The 23,962-nt window shown below is 51.9% G+C and overlaps 6 protein-coding genes and 1 pseudogene across 6 annotated transcripts; 3 read left to right on the top strand and 4 right to left on the bottom strand.

The window, feature by feature from the left end:
* The first annotated feature begins 649 nt into the window (after positions 1-649).
* LOC131589018 (feather keratin 1-like) lies at positions 650-1,579 on the top strand. Its single transcript, XM_058858117.1, has one exon. The coding sequence runs from the start codon at positions 1,173-1,175 to the stop codon at positions 1,476-1,478; it is 306 nt and encodes a 101-aa protein (XP_058714100.1). The 5' UTR covers positions 650-1,172; the 3' UTR covers positions 1,479-1,579.
* Positions 1,580-3,932: 2,353 nt separating this feature from the next.
* LOC131588744 (uncharacterized) lies at positions 3,933-5,361 on the bottom strand. The gene is made up of 3 exons (XM_058857653.1): positions 5,172-5,361; positions 4,684-4,781; positions 3,933-4,314 (listed from the first exon to the last, which is right to left on the bottom strand). The coding sequence occupies exons 1-3, from the start codon at positions 5,359-5,361 to the stop codon at positions 3,988-3,990; spliced, it is 615 nt and encodes a 204-aa protein (XP_058713636.1). The 3' UTR covers positions 3,933-3,987.
* Positions 5,362-6,781: 1,420 nt separating this feature from the next.
* Positions 6,782-7,278, top strand: LOC131588909 (feather keratin 1-like). Its single transcript, XM_058857964.1, has one exon. The coding sequence runs from the start codon at positions 6,837-6,839 to the stop codon at positions 7,212-7,214; it is 378 nt and encodes a 125-aa protein (XP_058713947.1). The 5' UTR covers positions 6,782-6,836; the 3' UTR covers positions 7,215-7,278.
* Positions 7,279-11,088: 3,810 nt separating this feature from the next.
* Positions 11,089-11,733, bottom strand: LOC131588906 (feather keratin 1-like). Its single transcript, XM_058857960.1, has one exon. It carries the CDS (start codon positions 11,714-11,716, stop codon positions 11,411-11,413), a length of 306 nt encoding a protein of 101 aa, XP_058713943.1. The 5' UTR covers positions 11,717-11,733; the 3' UTR covers positions 11,089-11,410.
* Positions 11,734-14,384: 2,651 nt separating this feature from the next.
* On the bottom strand, positions 14,385-15,410 carry LOC131588743 (feather keratin 1-like). The gene is made up of 3 exons (XM_058857652.1): positions 15,312-15,410; positions 15,096-15,248; positions 14,385-14,726 (listed from the first exon to the last, which is right to left on the bottom strand). Exons 1-3 carry the CDS (start codon positions 15,408-15,410, stop codon positions 14,400-14,402), a joined length of 579 nt encoding a protein of 192 aa, XP_058713635.1. The 3' UTR covers positions 14,385-14,399.
* A 3,077-nt stretch (positions 15,411-18,487) lies between these two features.
* On the top strand, positions 18,488-18,811 carry LOC131589021 (feather keratin 1-like). The gene has a single exon (XM_058858118.1). It carries the CDS (start codon positions 18,506-18,508, stop codon positions 18,809-18,811), a length of 306 nt encoding a protein of 101 aa, XP_058714101.1. The 5' UTR covers positions 18,488-18,505.
* A 3,859-nt stretch (positions 18,812-22,670) lies between these two features.
* Positions 22,671-23,516, bottom strand: LOC131589020 (feather keratin 4-like; annotated as a pseudogene).
* Between the last annotated feature and the right edge of the window lie 446 nt (positions 23,517-23,962).

Raw genomic sequence — 23,962 nt, 5'->3', positions numbered from 1 at the left:
GCCCAGAAGCCTTGGAGAACCTTCCCCTTTCCTGTACCCCTGCCCCCAGTGAAGCTGCCCCAGTCAGCCTTGGCTCAAGCCTCCCTTTTGCTGTTGCCCTGTGTGGAAGATCTTTTTGTTTCCCACCACAAACTCTCCTGATTCAGCTCCAGGTGGGCACTGGCTTTCCAACCCCAGCCCTGGAATACTCAGAACAGCTGGCAAACGATCTGCATCAGCAAAGGGCATCAAGAGGAAGGGAGAGGAAAGCATTTCCCTGGAGAAGCAGTGTCCAGTGGGCGTTGGAGTGAGGTGAGAGGGAGGAGAGAGCAGCAGGCAGGACGTGCTGCGAGGAGAGGAGCCTTTGTGTGCTCTGCTGCTCTGTGCGGGGCAGGGCAGAGCTGGGGCTGTCCCTGCAGAGGCAGCTGCCAACAATGGCAAGGCACTGCCCCGAGCCAACATCCCCTGCCTGCACGGGACCCTGCGGCATGGGGGCACATCCTGTGCTGCACGGACACGCTCCCATCCCGGGTGTCCTCAGGCCTCGCACGGCACATGTGAAAGGAGCTGCAACACAGACCAAGCATGTCAGAAATGAGGAAATGAAACGGCAGCGTTGATGGGAATCAAACCACAACGTGTGGCGTTAGGGAGGAGATTCTGCTTTGGAGGTGAATGTGTTGGAAAATTACTGTCCTTGTGCAGTGCCTGTGGGCCTGGGGCAGTGCAGGAGCAGTATAAAAGGGAGCCCTTCTTCTGGCTCTCTCATTCACTCCTCTCACCTCCATCTCCTTGGGATCAAGGTGAGTCTCAAGCCCTTTCTTTTCTTCCTCCTTTGGCCTTTTTGATCACATTCTCTGCTTTTAATCCCATCTGGGTTCTTAACAACAGCTTGTTATGGGGGAGGGAAGGGGCAGAAGCCATGCATGGAGAGAGGCTGGGTTTTGTCTGAGATGTCTCCTGAGTTCTGGCTGAGGTGTGGAAGTCCCTGGGCTCGGTCACTCTTCAGGAGATTCTTGGGGGCTTGAGCAAACAGTGAGGCTGCTGGGCCTCTCTAAGCAGCCTCCAGCTATCTTCTCCTTCTCTGCTTTTCTCCATCATGGTGGCCCAACACATTGCTGTGACACAGCCCTTTCTGAACTCTGCTTCCTCCTGTCCTCTCTGCCCCACAGGTGCATCTGCAGCCCCAAGACATGTCCTGCTACACCCCGTGCCGGCCCTGCCAGCCCTGCGGCCCCACCCCGCTGGCCAACAGCTGCAACGAGCCCTGTGTCAGGCAGTGCCAGGACTCCACCGTCATCATTGAACCCTCGCCCGTGGTGGTGACCCTTCCTGGCCCCATCCTCAGCTCCTTCCCACAGAACACCGCCGTGGGATCCTCCACCTCGGCTGCTGTTGGCAGCATCCTCAGCTCTCAGGGAGTGCCCATCAACTCTGGGGGCTTTGGCCTCTCGGGCTTGGGCAGTGGCCTCTGTGGCACGAGGTGCTTCCCCTGCTGAAGCTGCTGGTGACGGCCCTGGGGAAGGAAGCCAGGGACTCACAGGATGGAAGCGCCCTGGGGACCCAGCACCGGCTTGTTGCTTCCTGAGGGGCTGAGCAAGCCCAGCAGCACCTGCAGAAGGACAGGGCCAGCCTGGGCTCTTGGGAAGCACAGCCCATCCCTGCCTCTGCCCTCTGCCTCTCTCTCCTTTCCCTCCTGTGTCCCTGCTCCCTTGTGCTCCCCTGGGCTGTGAGCCCCACACAGCCATCCTGGAGAGGACCTGCTGGCTCCACCCCTGTGTGGGCTCCTGCTTGGAAAACACACCATGGAAAACAACAGGCTGTTGTTGGTCCCTGGTGCTCTCTGCATTGGCATCTCAGCTTGCATTGACATAAATTTCCTGTTTTGACTCATTAAAGGTCTTTTGCATCGCAGTTTACGTTTTCCTCTCATTTATTCCTCTCCCAATGTGCCCAGAAAGAGAGGTGTAGCTCAGGGCTGGTGGTGGGAGGGGATTTTAGGTGATGGTTGTTCACAGGTTGTTAACTCAGGCTCAATTGAAATATTCTTAATCATGCAATAGGTAGCTCTGTTTTCTAATTTTCTCTACTGACCTGGGGCTGGAGAGCATGGCCCGATGCTCTTCAATGAACTAAGGAGAAGAAAGATGATTTTTGGTCTCCCCTAAAGCATTCTCTTCCCTACACTCAGCAATGGGCCTTCCCTATGCTCCCTGAGCCTTCAGCCTCTTTCCTCCAGCCAAGTGCTCTCACCTCCTCCCCATGCTGGCCACCCTGCACCATACTCACTCCACTTGGTCCTGGTGGTTCTTGCATTACAGCCTGTCCCCAGGACAGGGCACGGCACCAGGTGAGTGCTGAGCAGAGCAGCATCATCGCTGCCACCCATCTCCTGGTTCCACTCCTGCTCGCACAGCCCAGGGTGCTGGTGACAGCCCTTGGTGCCAGGGCACAGTCAGGGCAGTCACCCCTGTTCTGACAGCAGGATGTGCTGGTCTGAAATTACAGCCTCCTTTAGTCAAGGACACCTGGGAACTAACAAGCCTTAAAGATCTGTTATAAATGCAAAGGCAAATTTGGGATAAAATCAAAGAGAAATTTATTAATAAACAACATAGAAAAAAACAGAGAGGAAAACCACAATAAAAATGATCAGCGCAGCGCTGGGTGGACAGGACCTACACCCGAGGTGTAGGTTTCCCAAATCCACGTTTGAGCGCTCTCAGGCTTGGGGTTTTATAGGATTTTTAAGTCCTCAGGCTAAAATTCCGAGCAGGCTCCATTCACCGAGTATTCTTGATTGTTCGGTGAATGGATTTCCTGGCTTGGAAGAATAGACCTGACTTGAGTCCGGACAGAGTCTCCTCATATGCAAAGAGACTCTGTATGTATTTTAATTCTGAGTTATCAATGTGATCCGGGGTTGGTGCTGATGGAAATCTCGACGGAGCCTTCCCCTTTGTGTTCCAATGATTGCTTTTCAACACCGGGATGTTCAGGTCTGGCAAGGCCTATCTTTTGGGGCTTGTCTTTCTTTTGTCGATCAGATTGTTCCCTACCGGAATCTGCAGGGCGTTGCTCGGGTCCGGAGGCAGGTAATTTTCGAGCCAGCTCCATTGTCGTCTTGATGATCCGTGTCCTGTCTGTTTGTCCGAGTTGATGGGCCTGCTTGAGTTCGTTATCTGGGTGTGGGTGGCAATCAGTGGTTTTTCGGAGAGAATCCCGTTCTCCCCCTCCGCAAGGAGAGGCCTTTTACATTTCATATTTTTATGTCATTGCAAACACATTTGTCTTAGTTATAACCTTCGAATTTTTAATACAAACAATAATTTATTACAGATGTAATTGTCATGGCCCAGGTGAGCAGGAGGGGGCATGGGCAAGGTCTACATGTTAATTGATACCAACTCATGTCCTTACCAAGACAGGGAGAGGGGACTCTCACACCCAGGAAGAAGGCTGTTCCTTCCAGTGGGAAAAAGCCTGAGGGGTGAAACCATATGGAATTGATTCACTTTCCTGTAAATAATTATTTGTCTCGTAGCTTTTATTATTACTATTGTAGCTGTTACTCTTTGTTTTCTTATCTCACTGCTGTTTGCAGTTAATTGTTCCTATCTTAACCTGTGATCTTTGACTTTTGTGATTCCAACTGCTGAGTACTTGTGTTGAGCTGAGCAAGGAAAAGGAAAAGAAGTGCAGACGGAGTGGATGTTTGTCCTTGGACAAGGCAGGGAAATCCTATCCTGACCCCAAGAGGCAGAGAAACTCACAACCCAGAGGGTCACTGGGTGCACACTGAGCACACCCAGTGCCAGCCTGTGTTGACAGCCAGTGCAAAACCAGCCCCAATAATCCCCTCCCACAAACACCCCTGGAACACCCTCTCTGCCTTGGGAGAGTGTCTGCAGGGCAAAGGATGACACAAAGGCATGGGCTGGGATGCAGCAGAATTTAATGAGTCAAAAGAGGGGGATGCAGGTGGAGGCCACAGTGCAGGGAGCAGCTTCAGCAGGGGAAGCACCTCGTGCCACAGAGGCCACTGCCCAAGCCCGAGAGGCCAAAGCCCCCAGAGTTGATGGGCACTCCCTGAGAGCTGAGGATGCTGCCAACAGCAGCTGAGGTGGAGGATCCCACGGCGGTGTTCTGTGGGAAGGAGCTGAGGATGGGGCCGGGCAGGGTCACCACCACGGGCGAGGGTTCGATGATGACGGTGGAGTCCTGGCACTGCCTGACACAGGGCTCGTTGCAGCTGTTGGCCAGCGGGGTGGGGCCGCAGGGCTGGCAGGGCTGGCACGGGGTGTAGCAGGACATGTCTTGGGGCTGCAGATGCACCTGGACAGCAGGAGAAGGGAAAATCAAGGCATGAAGGATGTTTGAAGTGTAATGTGTCACTCTCCTACATGAGGGAGACCCTTTTCCTCATCGTAAAGGACTCCTCCAGGAGCCCACAGGCGTCTCCTTTCCCTCAGAAGAACGCAGAAGGAATTGCAGACTTAGGGTGGACCCCAAGTAGGCCATGGTTCCAGAGACCTCTCTGCGAAGGCTGAACCTTTTTCTTTCCCCACTGTGTGTATCCTTTCCTCTCCCAGAGTAAACCTTCTCAGGGCCCCAGAATATGACAGAGAGATGTACAGAGAGAACCCAGAAGAGGAAAAAAAGGAAGACAGGGAGGAGAACAAGAGAAAAGTCTTTGAAACTCACCTTGTTCCCGGTGTGATGGAGCTGTAAAGAGTGGATGAGAGAGTGAAAAGAAGGTCCTGCTTTTATACTGCTCCTGCACTGCCCCAGGCCCACAGTCACTGCACAAGGACAGTAATTTTCCTACAGACTCACCTCCCAAGCAAAATATCCTCCCTAACGCCACAGGTTGTGCTTTTGTTTCCAGCAACGCTGCCATTTTCATTTCCTCATTTCTGACGTGTCCAATAGGCCTCCAAGGATCCTTTCAAGCATTGAGATGAAAGACCCAAGGGTTTTCTGGGCAGTGACACATCAGTACATGCAGATGAGTTGCATGTGCTGGAGGGGTCTGTGCAGACAGCTGACACCTATCTGGAGAAATATGCTGTGGTTGTTTTCTACCCGCTTTGCAGGCAGCTGAGCATAATCTCCCACCAAGCCTGTAGTCTTCTCATGTGGCAGTTTGTTTGGCAAGGTTGTCCCCCCTCATGGCTGCCTTTTGGGGTTACCACTGTGTGCCATCAGCAGTTGTGAGGGAAGATAACTTTGCTCTCCTGAGCCCCAGGAATTCTTGAGATGCCTCATGGAGTTGGATCCCTTCCTCACTCTTGTAGGGGTGTGTGGAGGTTCAGTAAATGCCTCGTTCTTCCCAGTTTCCCTCAGATCACCATACACTTTGGCCCCACACATTGGCACCATACTAGCCGAAGAGACTTTTCCAAAACCAGTTGATTGTCCCAAAAGCTCTCTGAGCTGTGGGAGTGATGGTAACAAGTTCATGCTGAGGGCAATGTCTGTTTGAGCTGCCTGGAGCTCTGTACAAGGAACAGCCCTGTGACTGAAGATGGTTTTCCTGAGGCGTGGATGGAGCTGCCCTTGCTGGAGAGGAGTTCAGCTTGTGTGGGTCATGGGCCTGCACACAGCACGTCACAAGGCTAGAACACAGCCAACCCAAAATTAGACCGTGACTCCCGACAGGTAGAGAGAGTCTCCTCCTGGAAATTTGCCTACTAAAGGCATTCCCTTGCCTTCTTGGGATGCTCCCCAGGTGCCTCCATGTCTGCAGGGCAGGGAAGTACAGCCCTGCCTGGTATGGTTTGAGAGCTGGATTTGCACACAGGGCCCTTCTGAACATGTCCTCTCCCTGAGCATCCCCAGGCATGTGATACCACTGGGTCCTTCCAGCTCTTGTTTACTGGGGAGTTGGGCAAGTTTCCAGCTTCTCCAGTGGTGCTGATTTGTGCTCCAGGCTGAGGCAGCCTTTGGGTCAGGGGAAAGGAAGCATGAGGAGAGCTAATGCCAGAAGAAGTCATGTCATGTGAAGCCCAGAGATGTGTCCCAGATGATGGGGAGATGTTTTCTGCAAACCTTTAACTCTGTAAAGCATTCAGGAGAGCCCCCCACCACAGGCTGACACAAGCCTCAGGCCAGGTAGATGAGGCCTGTGCATCCCTTCTACCCTCTGCTTGTATGGGTTGGCTTTTCTCAGGCAATCCTTGACTTGGAGCTCACCCACTGCAATTACAGACAGCACTTCACTGTCCCAAGCCAACATCTGCCTGCACAGGACCCCTTCTGTACTTCTGCACTCACTGGCATGACTCTTCATAGGGTATCTTCTCATTGTGGCACATGAAAAACTGCATGAGCAGGAATGTCAGAAATGAGGAAATGAAATGGCAGCGTTGACAGAAATAAAAGTACAGCTTGTGGCGTTAGGGAAGATAGTTTGCTTGGGTGATGAGTCTGTAGGAAAATTACTGCCCTAGTGCAGTGACTGTGGCCCTGGGGCCATGCAGGAGAAGTATAAAAGCCAGTCCTTCTCCTCACTCTCACATCCAGTCCTCTGATCTCCATCTCATTGAGAACAAGGTAAGAGTGAAGACTTTTCTCCACTCACTCCTTCTGTTCTTCTTGCTTCAGTTTTCTGCACATACCTGCCCCTTTCTTCTATGCCAGGTCATGGAGCGGCTTATGATGGGCGAGGGACAGGAACAGAAAGTGTGCATAGGGAGAGTTTGGGACTTGAGTGAAGTGAGTGAAGGGATAGGTGGGATTACTCTGGGCTTGGTTCTTGGCAGGGAACTTCTTGGCTAAAAGGAAGGAGAAGCTTGTGCAACACCTCCAGCTCTTGTTCCCATCTTGGCTTGACAGGGCAGCTGCACAGTGTGGTGATGGGTTGCTCTTCAAACACCTCTCATGACTTTTCCTTGCCCTCTCTCCAGGTGCATCTGCAGCCCCAAGACATGTCCTGCTACACCCCGTGCCGGCCCTGCCAGCCCTGTGGCCCCACCCCGCTGGCCAACAGCTGCAACGAGCCCTGTGTCAGGCAGTGCCAGGACTCCACCGTGGCCATCCAGCCCTCGCCCGTGGTGGTGACCCTGCCCGGCCCCATCCTCAGCTCCTTCCCACAGAACACCGCCGTGGGATCCTCCACCTCAGCTGCTGTTGGCAGCATCCTCAGCTCTCAGGGAGTGCCCATCAACTCTGGGGGCTTTGGCCTCTCGGGCTTGGGCAGTGGCCTCTGTGGCACGAGGTGCTTCCCCTGCTGAAGCTGCTCCCTGCACTGTGGCCTCCACCTGGATCCCCCTCTTTTCCCTCTTTTGACTCATTAAATTCTGCTGCATCCCAGCCCGTGCCTTTGTGTCATCCTTTGCCCTGCAGACACTCTCCCAAGGCACAGAGGGTGTCCCAGGGGTGTTTGTGGGAGGGGGTTGTTGGGACTGGTTTTGCACTGGCTGTCAACACAGGCTGGCATTGGGTGGGCTCAGTGTGCACCCAGTGACCCTCTGGGTTGTGAGTTTCTCTGCCTCTTTGCATCAGAATGGAATTTCTATAAACAGTTCAGTGGCTAACTATTGCTTCCTTCACACACCTTTTCATTGTTTTTCACTCAGCTCAGCACTGCATTGGAGGTCCATGCAGGGAATGTGTTACTGCAAGGACACAGGTTCCAACTTCCCATCAGGTGCCAGGCAAACCCTTCCTAACAGTATTGTGCCACTATATCATTTACTCAAAGTTCCATTAAAACTCATCCTGAATACTTCCCATGATGGGACACACCATTTTCCATTTCCCAACACATCATTAACTTCTTTCTTATGTCACATCTACATCTACCCTATTTCAGTTCTAAAGTGTTGCTCCTTGTCCAGTCACTGCAGGTCTTGATATAATGTCTCTCTGCAACTTCCTTATCCATCCCCTTTACATATTGAAATGCTGCAATAAGGTGTCCTCAGAGCCTGCTTTTCTGCTGCCTGAAAAAATGCAAGTCCCTCAGCCTTTCTCCATGGCAGGGGTAATGCACCCATGTGATCATTTTTGCTTTTTTGCAGCCCTTGTCTGGAGCTTCTCTTACAGGTCTGTGACTATTTGAACTGGGGACTCCTGACTGGACACAAGACTCCACGTGGGGTCTAATGAGAGCTGACCTGCTGGCCGCATTTCTGTTTGTGCAGACCAGGACATGGTTGAATTTCTTGATGTCAAGAACACATTGCTGGCTCATGGCTGATTTTTCTGCCTCCATTATTTCTGGTTCCTTCTCAGTAAGGCTGGTCTAAACCATTTCTCTTCAAGTCTTGGCTTTGTTGAAGTTCATGAGTTTCCCATGGGACTGTTCTCAAATCTGCCAAGATCCCTCTGAATTGAAATGCTTTCCTCAAGCCTCAGCTTGGTGTCATTCACAAACTTGTTGAGTGTCCACTCAGTCCCACTACCTATGTTACTGATGAACGTATTAACAAATATTTGTGCCTGTATTGATCCCTGGTGGACACCAGCCATCACTGGTTTCCACTTGAACATTGAGCCTGTGAGTATAAATACTTGGATGCTCCCAAAATTCTTCTGGAACACTCTAACTTTCAGGGGAGGAAGGAAGCTATGACCCCAAATGATCCCCTGACCATCAGACCCAGCTTTGCCCAGACCTCCCTCTTGGCCTTGGTGGTCATTCTGCAGAAGGGGCACGTGGCCACTGCTGACATTGGTTGATAAGCCTGGGTTGTGGAGGGCCCTGGAAGGGCAGAAACCCCAAAAATCTGATGGAATTGGATACAAGGAGAAAAGAAAATAAAGGAGAGAAGGAAAGGCACTTTATCTTACCCTGGCTGCCATCACTCTCCAGGGGCAGGTGCAAACCAAGAAAAGCCCCAGGGTACAACAGGAGATGGAATGGAGGACCAGTTGTTTTGATGTGATTTTTAAGAAGTGCCTCTGTTCAAATTAAGGTGCAGATGAGACCATATGCCAAAGTCAATAGTACGAATTTTATTTAATGGTAAATGTGACATAGAGATAGATAGAAAGAAATAGGAGAGAGGGGAGGGTGGGAGAGAGGAAGAGAGTGAGACAGTTTAAGTTGAAAGATACCACCACCCTGTGGATCCAGCAGCATCCTATTGGTTTTTCCTTCTGGTCTTCTCAGTGTTGGGGGTCCCCAAGCTGCTCTTCTTGGGTATGACCTTGGTACAGTCCAAGTTCTGGGTATCCTCAGAGTGTAGATACAGTTCCCACAGCTTGGAAAGGAATGTGTATAAGCAGTTGTTTCCTTTCCCACAGTCTGCCACAGTGGGAATTTTTGTCCGGATGCTCCCCAGATCTGTCTCAACAGGCCCGGAATTATCACCTTTCAGTTGCAAATTCCTCTCTCTGTGCTTATCTCAAAGTGCCACTGTAGTGGCTTATTTTATTCTGTGGCATTGACAGGGTTTAAGTCAATTGTAGTTTTTAAATCTCTTACTCCAGTCTGTACTGGTGCTGACTGGGCTGGAGGTCATTGTCCTCAGAGCAGCCAATATCGTTCTGTGCTTCAAATGTGTGGCCAAACCAGTGCAAAGGGCACATCAAAGCCTGCACAGGGCTGTCCCACCATCAAGACCATCTCTCTTTCTTATGCTGCATCACCCACAGGGGAGGCAGGAGTGGGCAAGCAGCTGGAGCTGATACAACCAGGACAAATGACCTCAACTGACCAAAGAGCAATTCCAGGTCATGTAGAATGATGCAATCACTTTGGTATGAAAAGACCTTTAAGATTAAGGGGTCCAACCATTAATCCGGCTCTTTGAAGCTCAACACTAAACCATGTCCCAGAGTGTCACAACTTTTAAAAGATGTTTTTTAATCACCCTCCAGAGATGGTGATTCCACCACAACACTGGGGAGATATAATATCATGCATAGCAATAAAGCTGTGAACAATCTTCCCAGAGTAGACATTCTTTGGACACTGACTGGGCATTGGTTTGCTGGTGCCACGATTGCCATGGAACCACTTGGTTTTCTCTTTTTTTCTCCCATTCCTTCATAGAATGTCCTGATCTTGACACCAGGGTATGTCACTCTCTGGCTTTTCCAATTCTCCCCCTTCCCACTGGGTTAGCAGATCATGAAAACCACTGCTCGGTGCTTAGTGCTGGTCACAAAAATCTACAGGCAGGCAGTGCTTGTCCTCTTTGCCCTACTCCTTCCTTGTCTCTCCTCAGGGCTCCCTAGGAAGATTCTTGGAGAGATGGAGGCAGGAAAACACATTGGGCAGGAATATAGGCAGTGGGTGTGGGCTGAGTGACTCAAAGGGCTGTCCGAAGGCAGCTGAGGGAGGGCTGAACTGCTGTGGGACACAGCTAGGCACAGTGACACACTTATCCCCAGAGCCTTGAAGGGCAGCTGACTTGGGACCAACCAGCCCTGTATCCACACACCTCCCTCAGCCCCTGGCAAGCAGCAGCAGCCCCAAAGCAGGGCCAGGGAAAGGGGTTTTTGCAGTCACCACATCAGAAGAGGGGTGACTGCCCTGACTGTGCCCTGGCACCAAGGGCTGTCACCAGCACCCTGGGCTGTGCGAGCAGGAGTGGAACCAGGAGATGGGTGGCAGCGATGATGCCGCTCTGCTCAGCACTCACCTGGTGCCATGCCCTGTGCTGGGGACAGGCTGTAATGCAAGAACAACCAGGACCAAGTGGAGTGAGTTTGGTGCAGGGTGGCCAGCATGGGGAGGAGGTTAAAGCACTTGACTTAGGCCCAGTGATTACTGGGTGTGGAGAGGAGAATGGTTTGGTCAGAGAAAGAAAATCACCCTTGGGATAGACAGGGCCAGTAAAGAGGATTGGTTCATTCTACCAGCTCCAGACAAATCAAGAAGGATAGAAAGCAGCAATACCATGACAAAGCAGATTTAATTCTCCTGTCTAAAAAGGCGCTGAAACACCTCCTAAATCTGTCACACAGAACCATCCCTGAGCAACATCTCCCTCCCTGGGAATCTTGGGAGACTGACAACAGGGAAAGGATGACACAGACATGTGGGCTGGGATGCAACAGAAATTTAATGAGTCAAAGGATGAGAACAAGGTCACTCTGAATGGAGGCCTCAGCGCAGAGAGTACCAGAGTCAGCTTAGGCTCTCCATCACATGGCTGTGGCAGAGATCCCAGCAGGTGTCCATGGGCCTGATCCAGAGAGGGAGGAGGGCCAGCAGGTCCTCCCCAGGATGGCTGTGTGGGGCTCACAGCCCAGGGGAGCACAAGGGAGCAGGGACACAGGAGGGAAAGGAGAGAGAGGCAGAGGGCAGAGGCAGGGATGGGCTGTGCTTCCCAAGAGCCCAGGCTGGCCCTGTCCTTCTGCAGGTGCTGCTGGGCTTGCTCAGCCCCTCAGGAAGCAACAAGCCGGTGCTGGGTCCCCAGGGTGGTTCCATCCTGTGAGTCCCTGGCTTCCTTCCCCAGGGCCGTCACCAGCAGCTTCAGCAGGGGAGGCACCTCGTGCCACAGAGGCCACTGCCCAAGCCCGAGAGGCCAAAGCCCCCAGAGTTGATGGGCACTCCCTGAGAGCTGAGGATGCTGCCAACAGCAGCTGAGGTGGAGGATCCCACGGCGGTGTTCTGTGGGAAGGAGCTGAGGATGGGGCCGGGCAGGGTCACCACCACGGGCGAGGGCTGGATGGCCACGGTGGAGTCCTGGCACTGCCTGACACAGGGCTCGTTGCAGCTGTTGGCCAGCGGGGTGGGGCCGCAGGGCTGGCAGGGCCGGCACGGGGTGTAGCAGGACATGTCTTGGGGCTGCAGATGCACCTGTGGGGCACAGAGGACAGGGAGGAGCAGACTGTGAGGGGTGTTTGAAGAGCAGCCTCACCACACTGTGAGGGAGATCCTTTCTCTCAGCCCCCACGAGCACCACCAAGAAGGCCAAAGCCTGGAACGACCTCACCCAGCCCACAGCTCAAGAAACACCTCAGTCTATATCCAGCCTTTCTGCACAGTACATCTGCCCTCTCCCATGCTAAACAGCCTCAAGGCACAGCAGGGAACAGGGAGAGAGATATATGATTAAAAATCCCAGAAAAGTACAAAGTGGAAGACAAAAAGGAAGGAGGAAAGGCACAAGGAGAACCCAGAACAAGACAAGGGCTCAAAACTCACCTTGTTCCCAATAAGATGGAGCTGAAGGAGTGGATGGGAGAGTGAGGAGAAGGTCCTGCTTTTATACTACTCCTGCACCGCCCCAGGCCCACAGTCACTGCACTAGGGCACTAATTTTACTACAGACTCATCTCCAAAGCAGACTGTCCTCCCAAATGCCCCAGGTTGTGTTTGGGTTTCTGTCAACGCTGCCATTTCATTTCCTCATTGCTGACACGGCCATTAGGCCACAGAAGATCTTTTGAAGTGTTGGGATGAGAGGCCTGAGGCTTTCCCGAGCATGATCACGTCAGTGCAGGCAGAAGATGTGCCCCCATGTGCTGGAGAGGTCTGTGCAGGCAGAGCATGTGGCTGTGGGGAAATAAGTGGCGAGTGTTTTTACAAACCCCTGTGAGGAAACATGGTCCTGGCTTCCCACCAATGCAATCCCCTCCTCAACACCTGAAGTCTTCCCTGCATGTGAGCATGCTGCATCCCTCCCTGGTGCCTGCCTGCTCAGGCCACGAGTCACTGGGCATTGCCTCTCTAGGCACGTTTGTTACATTGCTGCTTTCAAATGGCTTTGCCCAAGGAAATCTTCTCCTTTGCACACAGTGCATTGTGCTGCCTTCTCACAGACCCCTGTTATCATGGGATCAGAGAATGGGTCTAGGTGGAAGAGACCATTAAGATTTATCTAGTCCAACCCTGCTGCCATGGACACTGATCATGGATACATCATGTAAGATTTGAGTAAAGCTGACCTTGAACCCTTCCAAAGATGGGACACCTCATCCTTCCCTTGGCAACATTTCCTAGTGTCTTATCACACTCATCACAGTAAAGTTCTTCCTTTTGTCCCATATGTATTTATCCTATCTCAGTTTAAAACTCTTGCTCCTTGTCCATTAATTATTGCAGGCCTTGATAAAGCATCTCTCTCCAACTTAATTCATCCACTTTTACATATTAAAAGGATGCAATAAGGTCTCCCCAGAGCCTGCTCTTCTCCTGCCTCAAAAACAGCAACACCCTGCAGCCTTTCTCCATCGCAGGGGCAATGCATCCATGTGATCATTTTCGAGTCCTTGTTTGGAGCTGCTCTAACAGGTCCATGCCTACTTTGAATTGAGGACTCCAGACTGGATTCGGGGTTCCAGGTGAGGTTTAACAAGAGCAGATAAGAAGTGGGGAATCCCCTCCTTTTACCTGCTGGCCGTGTTTCTGTTTGGGCAGCCCTGGGCCTGATGGAATTTCTGAGTTGCAAATGCACACTGCTGGCTCATGCCCAGTTTTCAATCTCCAGTGTCCCCATGTCTTCCTTAAGGGTCTGTTCTCAGTCCTTTCTACTCCTGGGCTGTTCTGATATCGTGGATTTCCAGACTGCAACTTTCCTGGGAGAGTTACTGGAGGGAGGGAGGCAATGAGAGGCAACAGGTGTGGGCTGAGGGCCTCTAAGGGCTGTGCATGATCATCTGAGGGAGGGGAGTGGCTGAACTCCTGCAGGACACAGGTGGGCTTGGTGCCACATGTCCATGCAGAGTCCAGATTTGAAGTTGGCTTTGTAGGATGTGACAGGGTCTTCTCAGACTCTGAAAAGTAGGGCCCAGGTGAGGTGCTTTTGTGGTAACACCATCAAAACAGGAGGACCTGCCAGGAGTGTTCCTGGACACCAAGGATTGTCATCAACATCCTGGGCTATCAGAGCACGACCATCAACAGGATATTTAAGGAAGCAAAGATCTCACTCTGCTCAGCACACCCCAGATGGCATCAAGCATGCTGTGCTGCCTAGTGGACTGTAACACAGAAAGATCTCTAGCAAGGGAAGTGAAATACAGGAAGATTGACCAGAATGGTGGGTGAGGTGGGACATTTACTTGTGGGTGAGAGACTGAGGACACAGGCTTGCTGACAACAGAGAAGAGAAGGCTTTGATGGGAGAACTGGAAGTGTTCTTGGAGTATCTGAATGGTTGCTGAATGGTATCAGGTAATTCTTGCAGGTAGAGAGAGGAAGAGTAATTTAGAAAGGTGACACTTAATAGGAGTAATCAATGCTGTGTTAACATAATGAATGCAATGTTGACAACAATGGCAATACCACTTCCAACAACGCAGCACAGCAGCACTTCTCTTGCTGGACATGTTGGGTGAGCATGTGCAGGGGAAAGGATGACACAGAGGCATGGGATGGGATGCAGCAGAGCTTTAATGAGTCAAAAGATGAGAAAGAAGTCACTCTGAGTGGTAGATAGAGCACCAGTGCTCTATCCCTGGGCTTGTACTGTTCTGTGAGTCCCTGGCTTCCTTCCCCAGGGCCGTCACCAGCAGCTTCAGCAGGGGAGGCACCTCGTGCCACAGAGGCCACTGCCCAAGCCCGAGAGGCCAAAGCCCCCGGAGTTGATGGGCACTCCCTGAGAGCTGAGGATGCTGCCAACAGCAGCTGAGGTGGAGGATCCCACGGCGGTGTTCTGTGGGAAGGAGCTGAGGATGGGGCCGGGCAGGGTCACCACCACGGGCGAGGGTTCGATGATGACGGTGGAGTCCTGGCACTGCCTGACACAGGGCTCGTTGCAGCTGTTGGCCAGCGGGGTGGGGCCGCAGGGCTGGCAGGGCCGGCACGGGGTGTAGCAGGACATGTCTTGGGGCTGCAGATGCACCTGTGGGGCAGAGAGAACAGGAGGAAGCAGAGCTCAGAAAGGGCTGTGTCACAGCAATGTGTTGGGCCACCATGATGGAGAAAAGCAGAGAAGGAGAAGATAGCTGGAGGCTGCTTAGAGAGGCCCAGCAGCCTCACTGTTTGCTCAAGCCCCCAAGAATCTCCTGAAGAGTGACCGAGCCCAGGGACTTCCACACCTCAGCCAGAACTCAGGAGACATCTCAGACAAAACCCAGCCTCTCTCCATGCATGGCTTCTGCCCCTTCCCTCCCCTGTAACAAGCTGTTGTCAAGAACCCAGATGGGATTAAAAGCAGAGAATGTGACCAAAAAGGCCAAAGGAGGAAGAAAAGAAAGGGCTTGAGACTCACCTTGATCCCAAGGAGATGGAGGTGAGAGGAGTGAATGAGAGAGCCAGGAGAAGGGCTCCCTTTTATACTGCTCCTGCACTGCCCCAGGCCCACAGGCACTGCACAAGGACAGTAATTTTCCAACACATTCGCCTCCAAAGCAGAATCTCCTCCCTAACACCACACGTTGTGGTTTGATTCCCATCAACGCTGCTGTTTCATTTCCTCATTTCTGACATGCTTGGTCTGTGTTGCAGCTCCTTTCACGTGTGCCGTGCGAGGCCTGAGGACACCCGGGATGGGAGCGTGTCCGTGCAGCACAGGATGTGCCCCCATGCCGCAGGGTCCCGTGCAGGCAGGGGATGTTGGCTCGGGGCAGTGCCTTGCCATTGTTGGCAGCTGCCTCTGCAGGGACAGCCCCAGCTCTGCCCTGCCCCGCACAGAGCAGCAGAGCACACAAAGGCTCCTCTCCTCATAGCACGTCCTGCCTGCTGCTCTCTCCTCCCTCTCACCTCACTCCAACGCCCACTGGACACTGCTTCTCCAGGGAAATGCTTTCCTCTCCCTTCCTCTTGATGCCCTTTGCTGATGCAGATCGTTTGCCAGCTGTTCTGAGTATTCCAGGGCTGGGGTTGGAAAGCCAGTGCCCACCTGGAGCTGAATCAGGAGAGTTTGTGGTGGGAAACAAAAAGATCTTCCACACAGGGCAACAGCAAAAGGGAGGCTTGAGCCAAGGCTGACTGGGGCAGCTTCACTGGGGGCAGGGGTACAGGAAAGGGGAAGGTTCTCCAAGGCTTCTGGGCCTTGGTCTTCACTGGCAACCTTTCCTGTCACAGGATGAGGCTCCTGATATTCCTCAGAAAGTTGGGAATAGGGGAGTCTGGATTAGGTGTCCTCCCCAGAGCAGAGGAGGAGGATCAGCTGTAGGAACATTTAAACAGACTGGACTAAAGTACAACCTGGGGATGGCCACATGAGCCTTGGCACCAGTGAAAACACCTCTAAACACTGTTTGGGAGGTTTTGGCAGTCAGGGAATGCAGATGAGAACTGGGAGAAGGACAATGGGCATCGTGACTTCTAGAAGTTCATGACTGAAACTGGCTTGGCTGCAGGTCTCCAAGGGTTGTTACGAGTGGGATGAAATGGGCAGAGACACTCTTGGTGCATCATAGGGCCCAGACTGGGGCCATCATTGTTTAACCCCTTTGGGCAAAGTCCTGAAAGGCTGGAGGGAGAAACTCCTGCTCCCCACAGGTTGGGGCTGTGGGGCAGCCAAAGAGCTTTGCAGTACAGAAAGGGATCCTGCAGGACATCACGACACTGCCCTGGGCCTTGTGGAACTGGCAGCTGACAGCATCCAAGGCTGCATTAGGAAGGGATTTGATCTCCAACTGGGAACGTGACCCCTCTCCACTGCTCTGCAGTGCTGAGGAATCAGTGCCACAAAGAGCAGTTGCCCACTGTAAGAGAGGCACAGTCATACTGGTGCAGGTCCAGCAAAGGGCCTCAGAGCCCGTGAGGTGACTGGAGCCCCTGGAGCAGGAGGGGCTGCTTGAGGTGGGGTTGTCCACCCCAGAGGAGACGGGGCATCTGGGCACACTACTCAGCAATGGCTAAAACAGCTGTGGGAGGAGCCCAGAGCACAGAGCTTGGCTTTCTTGAGTCTTCTCCAGAGAAGGGACAAGAGGAAATAGGCACACTGAAAATACAGGAAATTCTGAGGAAACCTTAGAAAAGATGCTGTTAGTGTGAGGGTGATAAAGAACTTGCCTGCAGTTGACACATGCAGGTTGAGGATTGTTCACACTTGTAGAAATTTAGGACTTGGCCCTGAGCATCCTCCAAGAGCTGATCATGCTGTGCAGAGGGATGGTTGGGCTAGGTGATCTTCAGAGATTCCTTTCCAGTCTCATGGAGTCTGTCATGGGAAAAAATGGTGATGCACAGCTGCCTCTGAGAAGGAAGAACTGGATGTGAACCCTGGACTCAAGGGCAGCATCACACCAAGAAAATGGAGAGGAAGAGCTGATGTCAGGGAGGAAATGAGCAGCAATGTACAGCCCTGGGGACATCAAAAATCTTACACCCAATCAGGCATCTGGCAGGCTGGATAGCATGGAGGCACCTGTAAAGAGTAAAAGAGATCAGAAAAGCTGGTAGCAGCTTAGGCATCCTATGGTCAAAGATTAAGAAAGGTCCAGGAAAAGCACAGGAAACCAAGAGGACACTCTGAGCAGAGGGGATGTGCTCAAGAGGGCCCTGGGTACAAAACCAGGCTTCATCAAGGAGTGCTGCATTTCCCTGCCCCACAGACATGGAGGCAGCTGGGATGCATCCCAGGAGGGCAAGGGAATGCCTTCAGTAGGCAAATTTCCAGGGAGGGACTCCACCTGTGGCAAGTCACACTCTAATTTTGGGTTGGCCTTGTGTCAGCCTTCTGGTGTGAGGAGGGTGTGCTGTCTGCAGGCATTGTTCCAGGCCAGGGTGAGCTCCCCTCCAGCAAGGGCAGCTCTGTCCATGCATAGAGAAAACCTCTCCAATACGGGGCTGTAGCCAAGCCCAGAGCCCCAGGCAGCTACTGCACACCTTGCCCTCAGCAGGACCTTATTGTCTACAAAAGAGGGTGGAAATCAGCGTTACCATTTTTCCCTGTTCCCATGATCCCTTCCTTCCAGAGACGCCTCCAGCACATCTTCTGCCTGTACTGGTGTATCCCTACCTGGGAAATCCTTCAGTCTTTCATCTCGATACTTGAAAGCATCCTTGGAAGCCTAATGATCACATCAAGAATGAGGAAAAGAAATGGCAATGTTAATGGAAATAAAAGCACAACCTGTGGCATTAGGGAGGATATTTTGCTTTGGAGGTGAGTCTGTTGGAAAATTACTACCCTTGTGCAGTGACTCTGGGCAGTGCAGGGGCAATATAAGAGAGGGCTCATCCTCACTCTCTCATCCACTCCTCTTGCCTCAGTCTGCTTGGATCAAGGTGAGCTGGGTCACTCCCTGTCCCTGTCCCTGTCCCTGTCTCTGTCCCTGAGAACAGCTGAACTTCTCACCTTTCCTCTCCCTCCCCCTCTCCCTCTCTCTCTCTCCTCTCCAATTTTCCAGTGCATACCTGTCACTTGGTCCTATGCTGCATCATGGGACTGCTCTCTGTGAGAGGTGAAATGTGAAAGGGTCATATGGAGGGAGGCTGGGGCCTTGCTGAAGTGAGTGATGGTCTAGGCAGGAACCTTCTGAGATTGGTTGCTCTTGGCAGGGAACTTGTGGGCTAAATGTGAGGAAAACCCTTTGGGCATCCCTGCATCTCCAGCTCTTGTCTCTGTCTTGGCTTGAGTCATGGTGTGGTGACAGGTTGCTCTTCAAACACTTCTCATGGTCTGCTCATCTCTGCTCTCTGTGCCAGGTGCATCTGCAGCCCCAAGACATGTCCTGCTACACCCCGTGCCGGCCCTGCCAGCCCTGCGGCCCCACCCCGCTGGCCAACAGCTGCAACGAGCCCTGTGTCAGGCAGTGCCAGGACTCCACCGTCATCATCGAACCCTCGCCCGTGGTGGTGACCCTGCCCGGCCCCATCCTCAGCTCCTTCCCACAGAACACCGCCGTGGGATCCTCCACCTCAGCTGCTGTTGGCAGCATCCTCAGCTCTCAGGGAGTGCCCATCAGCTCTGGGGGCTTTGGCCTCTCGGGCTTGGGCAGTGGCCTCTGTGGCACGAGGTGCCTCCCCTGCTGAAGCTGCTGGTGATGGCCCTGGGGAAGGAAGCCAGGGACTCACAGGATGGAACCACCCTGGGGACCCAGCACTGGCTTGTTGCTTCCTGAGGGGCTGAGCAAGCCCAGCAGCCCCTGCAGAAGGACGGGGCCAGCCTGGGCTCTTGGGAAGCACAGCCCATCCCTGCCTCTGCCCTCTGCCTCTCTCTCCTTCCCCTCCTGTGTCCCTGCTCCCTTGTGCTCCCCTGGGCTGTGAGCCCCACACAGCCATCCTGGGGAGGACCTGCTGGCCCTGCTCCCTCTCTGGATCAGGAAGAGGAACACCTGCTAGGGCAGATTCCCTTCTGTCCCTCATGCTCTCTGCACTGAGACCTCCAGACAGAGCTGGAGACATTTCTGTCTCCAGACATTTCTGTGTTTTGTCTTATTAAATTTCTGCTGCATTGCAGTCCAAGTGTCTTTGTCATTCTTTCCTCTGCAGGTTCTTTCTCAATATGCCCAAGGAAAAAGATGTTTTTAAGGGCTGTTTTTGTAAGGGTTTGCTTGGGATGACTGTTCAGTGATGGATAGCAGCATTGTATAGGGTCTGCACAAGATGGAGTTCTATTTCACCAAATTAACTCTTCTACTGGTTCTTCACAGTTGGAGCTAGATGCTACTGATAACAGAAATATTTTGGGTTTTTCTGGGCTATGCTTGCCCAGCATCAACCCTGTCTCTCCACTCTCCTCTGCAAAAGGCCATGGAGCTGGATATGGTCAAGAGGTTGGGAGAGGACATAGCCAGGCTGCCTAACCTATGCTGACCAAAGGGATATTTGATACCATGTGATATCGTGGCCAGCAAAAAATGCCAAGTGAAAGGAGGAGGAGGGTGGCAGGGGAGCATTTATTAACAGATTATTCGTCAAGGAAGAAACTGCTAAGTGTACTGTGTCCCTGCTTCCCAGGAGAGGCTGGACATTGCCAGTTGATGGAAGGTGATAATCAAATTCTTTTTTATTTTTTGCTGTGTTTTTGCAGTCTTTCCTTGCTTTTCTTCATTAAACTGCCTTTATCTCAACACACGGTACTTTAATCTTATCTTCTCTCGCCTTCTCCTCTCTGAGGAGGGGGAATGATTGAGCACTGTGATGGGCACCTGAGGGCCAGGAGAGACTGTGATGGAGGAAGTCTTGTGTGGGGCATGAGCAAATAGACCTCTCCATTCTCATCCATGAGTGATGCAGGTTGTTTTGTTGTGTGGGCTCACAAAGTCCTTTTTCATCTAAGTGTGAAGTGTTCAAAAATATTAATTAACTCTATTGACTTAATGTAGTGTTTGACATATCTGGTGTCAGGGTGGTGTAAGAAGACATAATTTTTTGGTGTGGCAACAGTGAAACTTGTCCTGAGGTGGCTGTTGGCTGCTTTTAACACAACTCTACAACTTGACCAGTACTATCAGAGGACAGGGGTCCAGAGAGGGCCCCAAATTACTTCTGAGAGTATCAGGAGTGAGTCATCCATCTGACCTACATTTTAGAACACAACAGTTGAGGAAGATACCCAAATCACACATGAGAACACCAGGGCTGACATAGGGACCAAAACAACACCAATGGTAATTGTCCCAGTATTGGAAAAAAAATCGTGGATAAGGAGGTGAATGGGACCATCTCATTGGTGGATTGAGTGAAGGGGAGATAGGGTCTGATCAGGAATCCAGTCCTTCAGCAAAGAGGATGCACTATGTGTGGGAGAGCACCTTCCTGGCTCTGGATAAAATCTCTCTTCCCGTCATCACAGGCCAGCACCTTGGCTGGTAGGGGCGATGGAAGAGGGACCCATGTAGCTTGTCCTCTCCCACTAAGGTCAGTGGGAAACAGAGCTCCAGGATTGCACTGGATGGCCCCCTCTGGTTCTTTCATGAGCAGCAGGAGGATGGAGGAAGTGGGGCGGAGAGAGCCTGCCCCTGAGGTGGAAGTTGGTGTACATGAACTGAGGGGGGAAGACAGCTGAAAGAAGTCTGTCAGCTTTCTTGAAGTGTTTGAAAAGTGTAAAAGAATAATTCCAGTTCTTCTGGAAATTTAATTGCCCATGAAATGAAGCCAGGTCAAAGGACCTGATACACAGAAAAGACTCCACAACTTGTTAAAGTTGTAAAGTAGATATGTATTTTATCAAGTGCTGGGCATATGTGGGATCATTCCCAAAGGCATATGTGCCAAAAGCAACGACTGTTTCCTTTTTATTCTCTACAATCTAAGATTATGCAATATGCCTAATACATATTCATTCCCTAACCCCGCCTAGCCACGCTTCGTATGGTAATTAGCTCCAGGTCCTGTCTGCACTTGTGCCTCCCCAATTTGGGGGTCGTTGGTGGTCTCTGATGAAGACTTCCAAGCTCTTCTTCGCATCTGAACTTCTCACTTTTCCTCTTCACACATGGTCCCAGGCCCCTTGATCATAGTCCAAGCCACAAGACTAGTCCTGGCCAGTTTTGGGGTCTAAGCAACCCTTCTTATCTCAGTCTCCTTGCATTCTGGTTTCTTCTCAATAAGGTTGCAGATGACTCCAAGCTGAATGTCACTGTTGATCTTCTAGAGGGTAGAAAGGTTCTACAGAGGGATCTGTACAGGCTGCATCAATGGACCAAGGCCAATTGTATAAGGTTCAAAAAGAAGAAAAGCTGTGTCCAGCCCTTGGGTCACAACAGTGCCCTGCATCACTACAGTTTTGGGGCAGAATGGCTGGAACGCTGCCCGGGGGAAGGGACCTTGGGGGTGCTGGTTAACAGCAACGGAACATGAGCCCAGACCCCATTGTAACTGCTGTGATAGTTGACAGGTTGAACCTGGGATGTTTATTGGATAAGAACCACACTCTGTGCACACTGAATACTTTTATTGTGGATTAGAACTTGGCTTTGTATTTCTTTCAATACATTTTTGCAGTCAGACACTACCACTGGCAATCCTCAAACAGTACCCTGTCACAATCTTATATTATGAAAAGTATTATTCCATAAACTGTCTGTGTCAGTCCTTCATTGTTGTTTGCAGTCTCTGGCTGGGAACATACTCAAATACAATGGAAGACTCACTATGGCATCAAAAAGTGGAAAGACCTGCTGAGGGGTCTCACTGAGGCTGAGGGTGTTTCCCTGACTGAGTCAGTCGAGCTGCCCTGTGATCCAGCAGTGCTCAGTTCCCCTAACTGGACACTGACTGGGTGGTGGGGCACAAGGGTCTCACCTTTTCTGGGACACTGACAGACAAGTTAAACACCAAGGGTCAAGAAAATCTCCCTTTTAAGCATGACAGCATCTCTGGTGGGGCTCTAGTCACTGAATCATGTTGAATCATTCTATCCAGCCCTAGAAGGGTAGAGAAGTATGAAAAACAGAGGATCACCTTCTAAGCATAGTCAAAAACAATCCTGTGATAATGGTCCCTGTACAAGCATACCCAATAACCCCCCTACTCATTTTGTAAGGGCATATACAGGGGAAATGATGACAATAAGGCAACAGTTCAAATGCAGTGGAATTTTAATGAGTCAAAAGATAAAAACTAAGTAAATCTGAGCCAAAGGAGCACCACAGGCAGATAAGAGTCTGCACCAAATAACTGTGGTGGAGATCTCAGGAGATATCCATCTGCCTACCCTACAGAGGGAGCAGGGCCAGCAGGTCCTCCCCAGGATGGCTGTGTGGGGCTCACAGCCCAGGGGAGCCAAAGGGAGCAGGGACACAGGAGAGAAAGGAGAGAGAGGCAGAGGGCAGAGGCAGGGATGGGCTGTGCTTCCCAAGAGCCCAGGCTGGCCCCATCCTTCTGCAGGGGCTGCTGGGCTTGCTCAGCCCCTCAGGAAGCAACAAGCCAGTGCTGGGTCCCCAGGGCGCTTCCATCCTGTGAGTCCCTGGCTTCCTTCCCCAGGGCCGTCACCAGCAGCTTCAGCAGGGGAAGCACCTCGTGCCACAGAGGCCACTGCCCAAGCCCGAGAGGCCAAAGCCCCCAGAGCTGATGGGCACTCCCTGAGAGCTGAGGATGCTGCCAACAGCAGCCGAGGTGGAGGATCCCACGGCGGTGTTCTGTGGGAAGGAGCTGAGGATGGGGCCGGGCAGGGTCACCACCACGGGCGAGGGCTGGATGGCCACGGTGGAGTCCTGGCACTGCCTGACACAGGGCTCGTTGCAGCTGTTGGCCAGCGGGGTGGGGCCGCAGGGCTGGCAGGGCCGGCACGGGGTGTAGCAGGACATGTCTTGGGGCTGCAGATGCACCTGTGGGGCACAGAGGGAAGGGGGAAGCAGAAGCTGTGGATGAAGAGCAGTCTTTCACCCCACTAAGAGTACATAAGTCACAAGTTAGGGAAAAGCTGGGGACTCAGCCATGAGATCCACAGGTATCACCTTCTTTTCTGCCCAAAATAATCCTCTGAACAGCAACCAAGCCCAAAGAGGTTCCTTTCTAGTCCCTTGCTCATGAGACACTTTACCAAGTTTGAGCCTCTGGTGATGACAGACCTTCTTCCCGTTCCCTCTCCCATGATAGCAGTTCCAAGACCCCACGTAGGACTGGGGCAGGTATGAGCTGTGGTGCATTGGAGGAATATGAAGAGAAAGAAAAGAAAAAGCTTCTGACTCACCTTGTACTGAAGGAGATGAAGGCGAGAGGAGTGGCTGAGAGAGTGAGGACAAGAACCTGCTTTTATACTGCTCCTGCACTGCCCCAGGCCCACAGACATTGCATGACGACAGTAATTTTCCAACAGACTCACCTCAAAAATAAAATATTCTACCTAGTGGCACAGCTTGTATTTTGGTTTCTGTCAACCTGTGCTGCCATTTAATTTCCTCATTTACAACATTCCTGCTCTCCTTTCATGTGCTGAGATGAGGCACCCAAGGATATCCTTGTGTGATGCTGTGTCAGTGAAGCAGAAGATGTGTTGGAAGTGGGATGGGGTCCCATGAATGCAGGGGATGTTGGCTTCGATCAATGAATTGCAGTTGTATAGAGTTCCTCTTGTAGCAAGATGTTTCAATTCTTTTCCTATTACTGAGCTTTTCTCTGGAGAGAATGTTTGCCAGTTTGTCTGAGTATGAAGGACTAGGGACAACCAAAGCCTGCCTGGGTTTGAACCTGGCAAAATATTTGACAGGCACAAAAAATTCTTCCATGTAGATGAGA

The sequence above is a fragment of the Poecile atricapillus genome, chromosome 27, assembly GCF_030490865.1.
Source record: "Poecile atricapillus isolate bPoeAtr1 chromosome 27, bPoeAtr1.hap1, whole genome shotgun sequence".
Classification (NCBI taxonomy): domain Eukaryota; kingdom Metazoa; phylum Chordata; class Aves; order Passeriformes; family Paridae; genus Poecile; species Poecile atricapillus.
The sequence above is the reverse complement of the archived record's forward strand: the minus strand, read 5'-3'. Positions and strand labels throughout refer to the sequence as shown.

Excerpts from the sequence above, each read along its gene's own strand:
- LOC131589018 (XM_058858117.1), top strand. The coding sequence starts at position 1,173 with ATGTCCTGCTACACCCCGTGCCGGCCCTGCCAGCCCTGCGGCCCCACC.
- LOC131588744 (XM_058857653.1), bottom strand. The coding sequence starts at position 5,361 with ATGGTGCCAATGTGTGGGGCCAAAGTGTATGGTGATCTGAGGGAAACT. Across the intron at positions 4,782-5,171 it reads ACTGCTGATGGCACACAGTG|TGACTGTGGGCCTGGGGCAG; the intron begins GTAACCCCAAAA and ends GTCCTTGTGCAG. Across the intron at positions 4,315-4,683 it reads TCCATCACACCGGGAACAAG|GTGCATCTGCAGCCCCAAGA; the intron begins GTGAGTTTCAAA and ends CCTGCTGTCCAG.
- LOC131588909 (XM_058857964.1), top strand. The coding sequence starts at position 6,837 with ATGGGTTGCTCTTCAAACACCTCTCATGACTTTTCCTTGCCCTCTCTC.
- LOC131588906 (XM_058857960.1), bottom strand. The coding sequence starts at position 11,716 with ATGTCCTGCTACACCCCGTGCCGGCCCTGCCAGCCCTGCGGCCCCACC.
- LOC131588743 (XM_058857652.1), bottom strand. The coding sequence starts at position 15,410 with ATGGGGGCACATCCTGTGCTGCACGGACACGCTCCCATCCCGGGTGTC. Across the intron at positions 15,249-15,311 it reads CTGCAACACAGACCAAGCAT|GGAGGAGATTCTGCTTTGGA; the intron begins GTCAGAAATGAG and ends GTGTGGTGTTAG. Across the intron at positions 14,727-15,095 it reads TCCATCTCCTTGGGATCAAG|GTGCATCTGCAGCCCCAAGA; the intron begins GTGAGTCTCAAG and ends TCTGCCCCACAG.
- LOC131589021 (XM_058858118.1), top strand. The coding sequence starts at position 18,506 with ATGTCCTGCTACACCCCGTGCCGGCCCTGCCAGCCCTGCGGCCCCACC.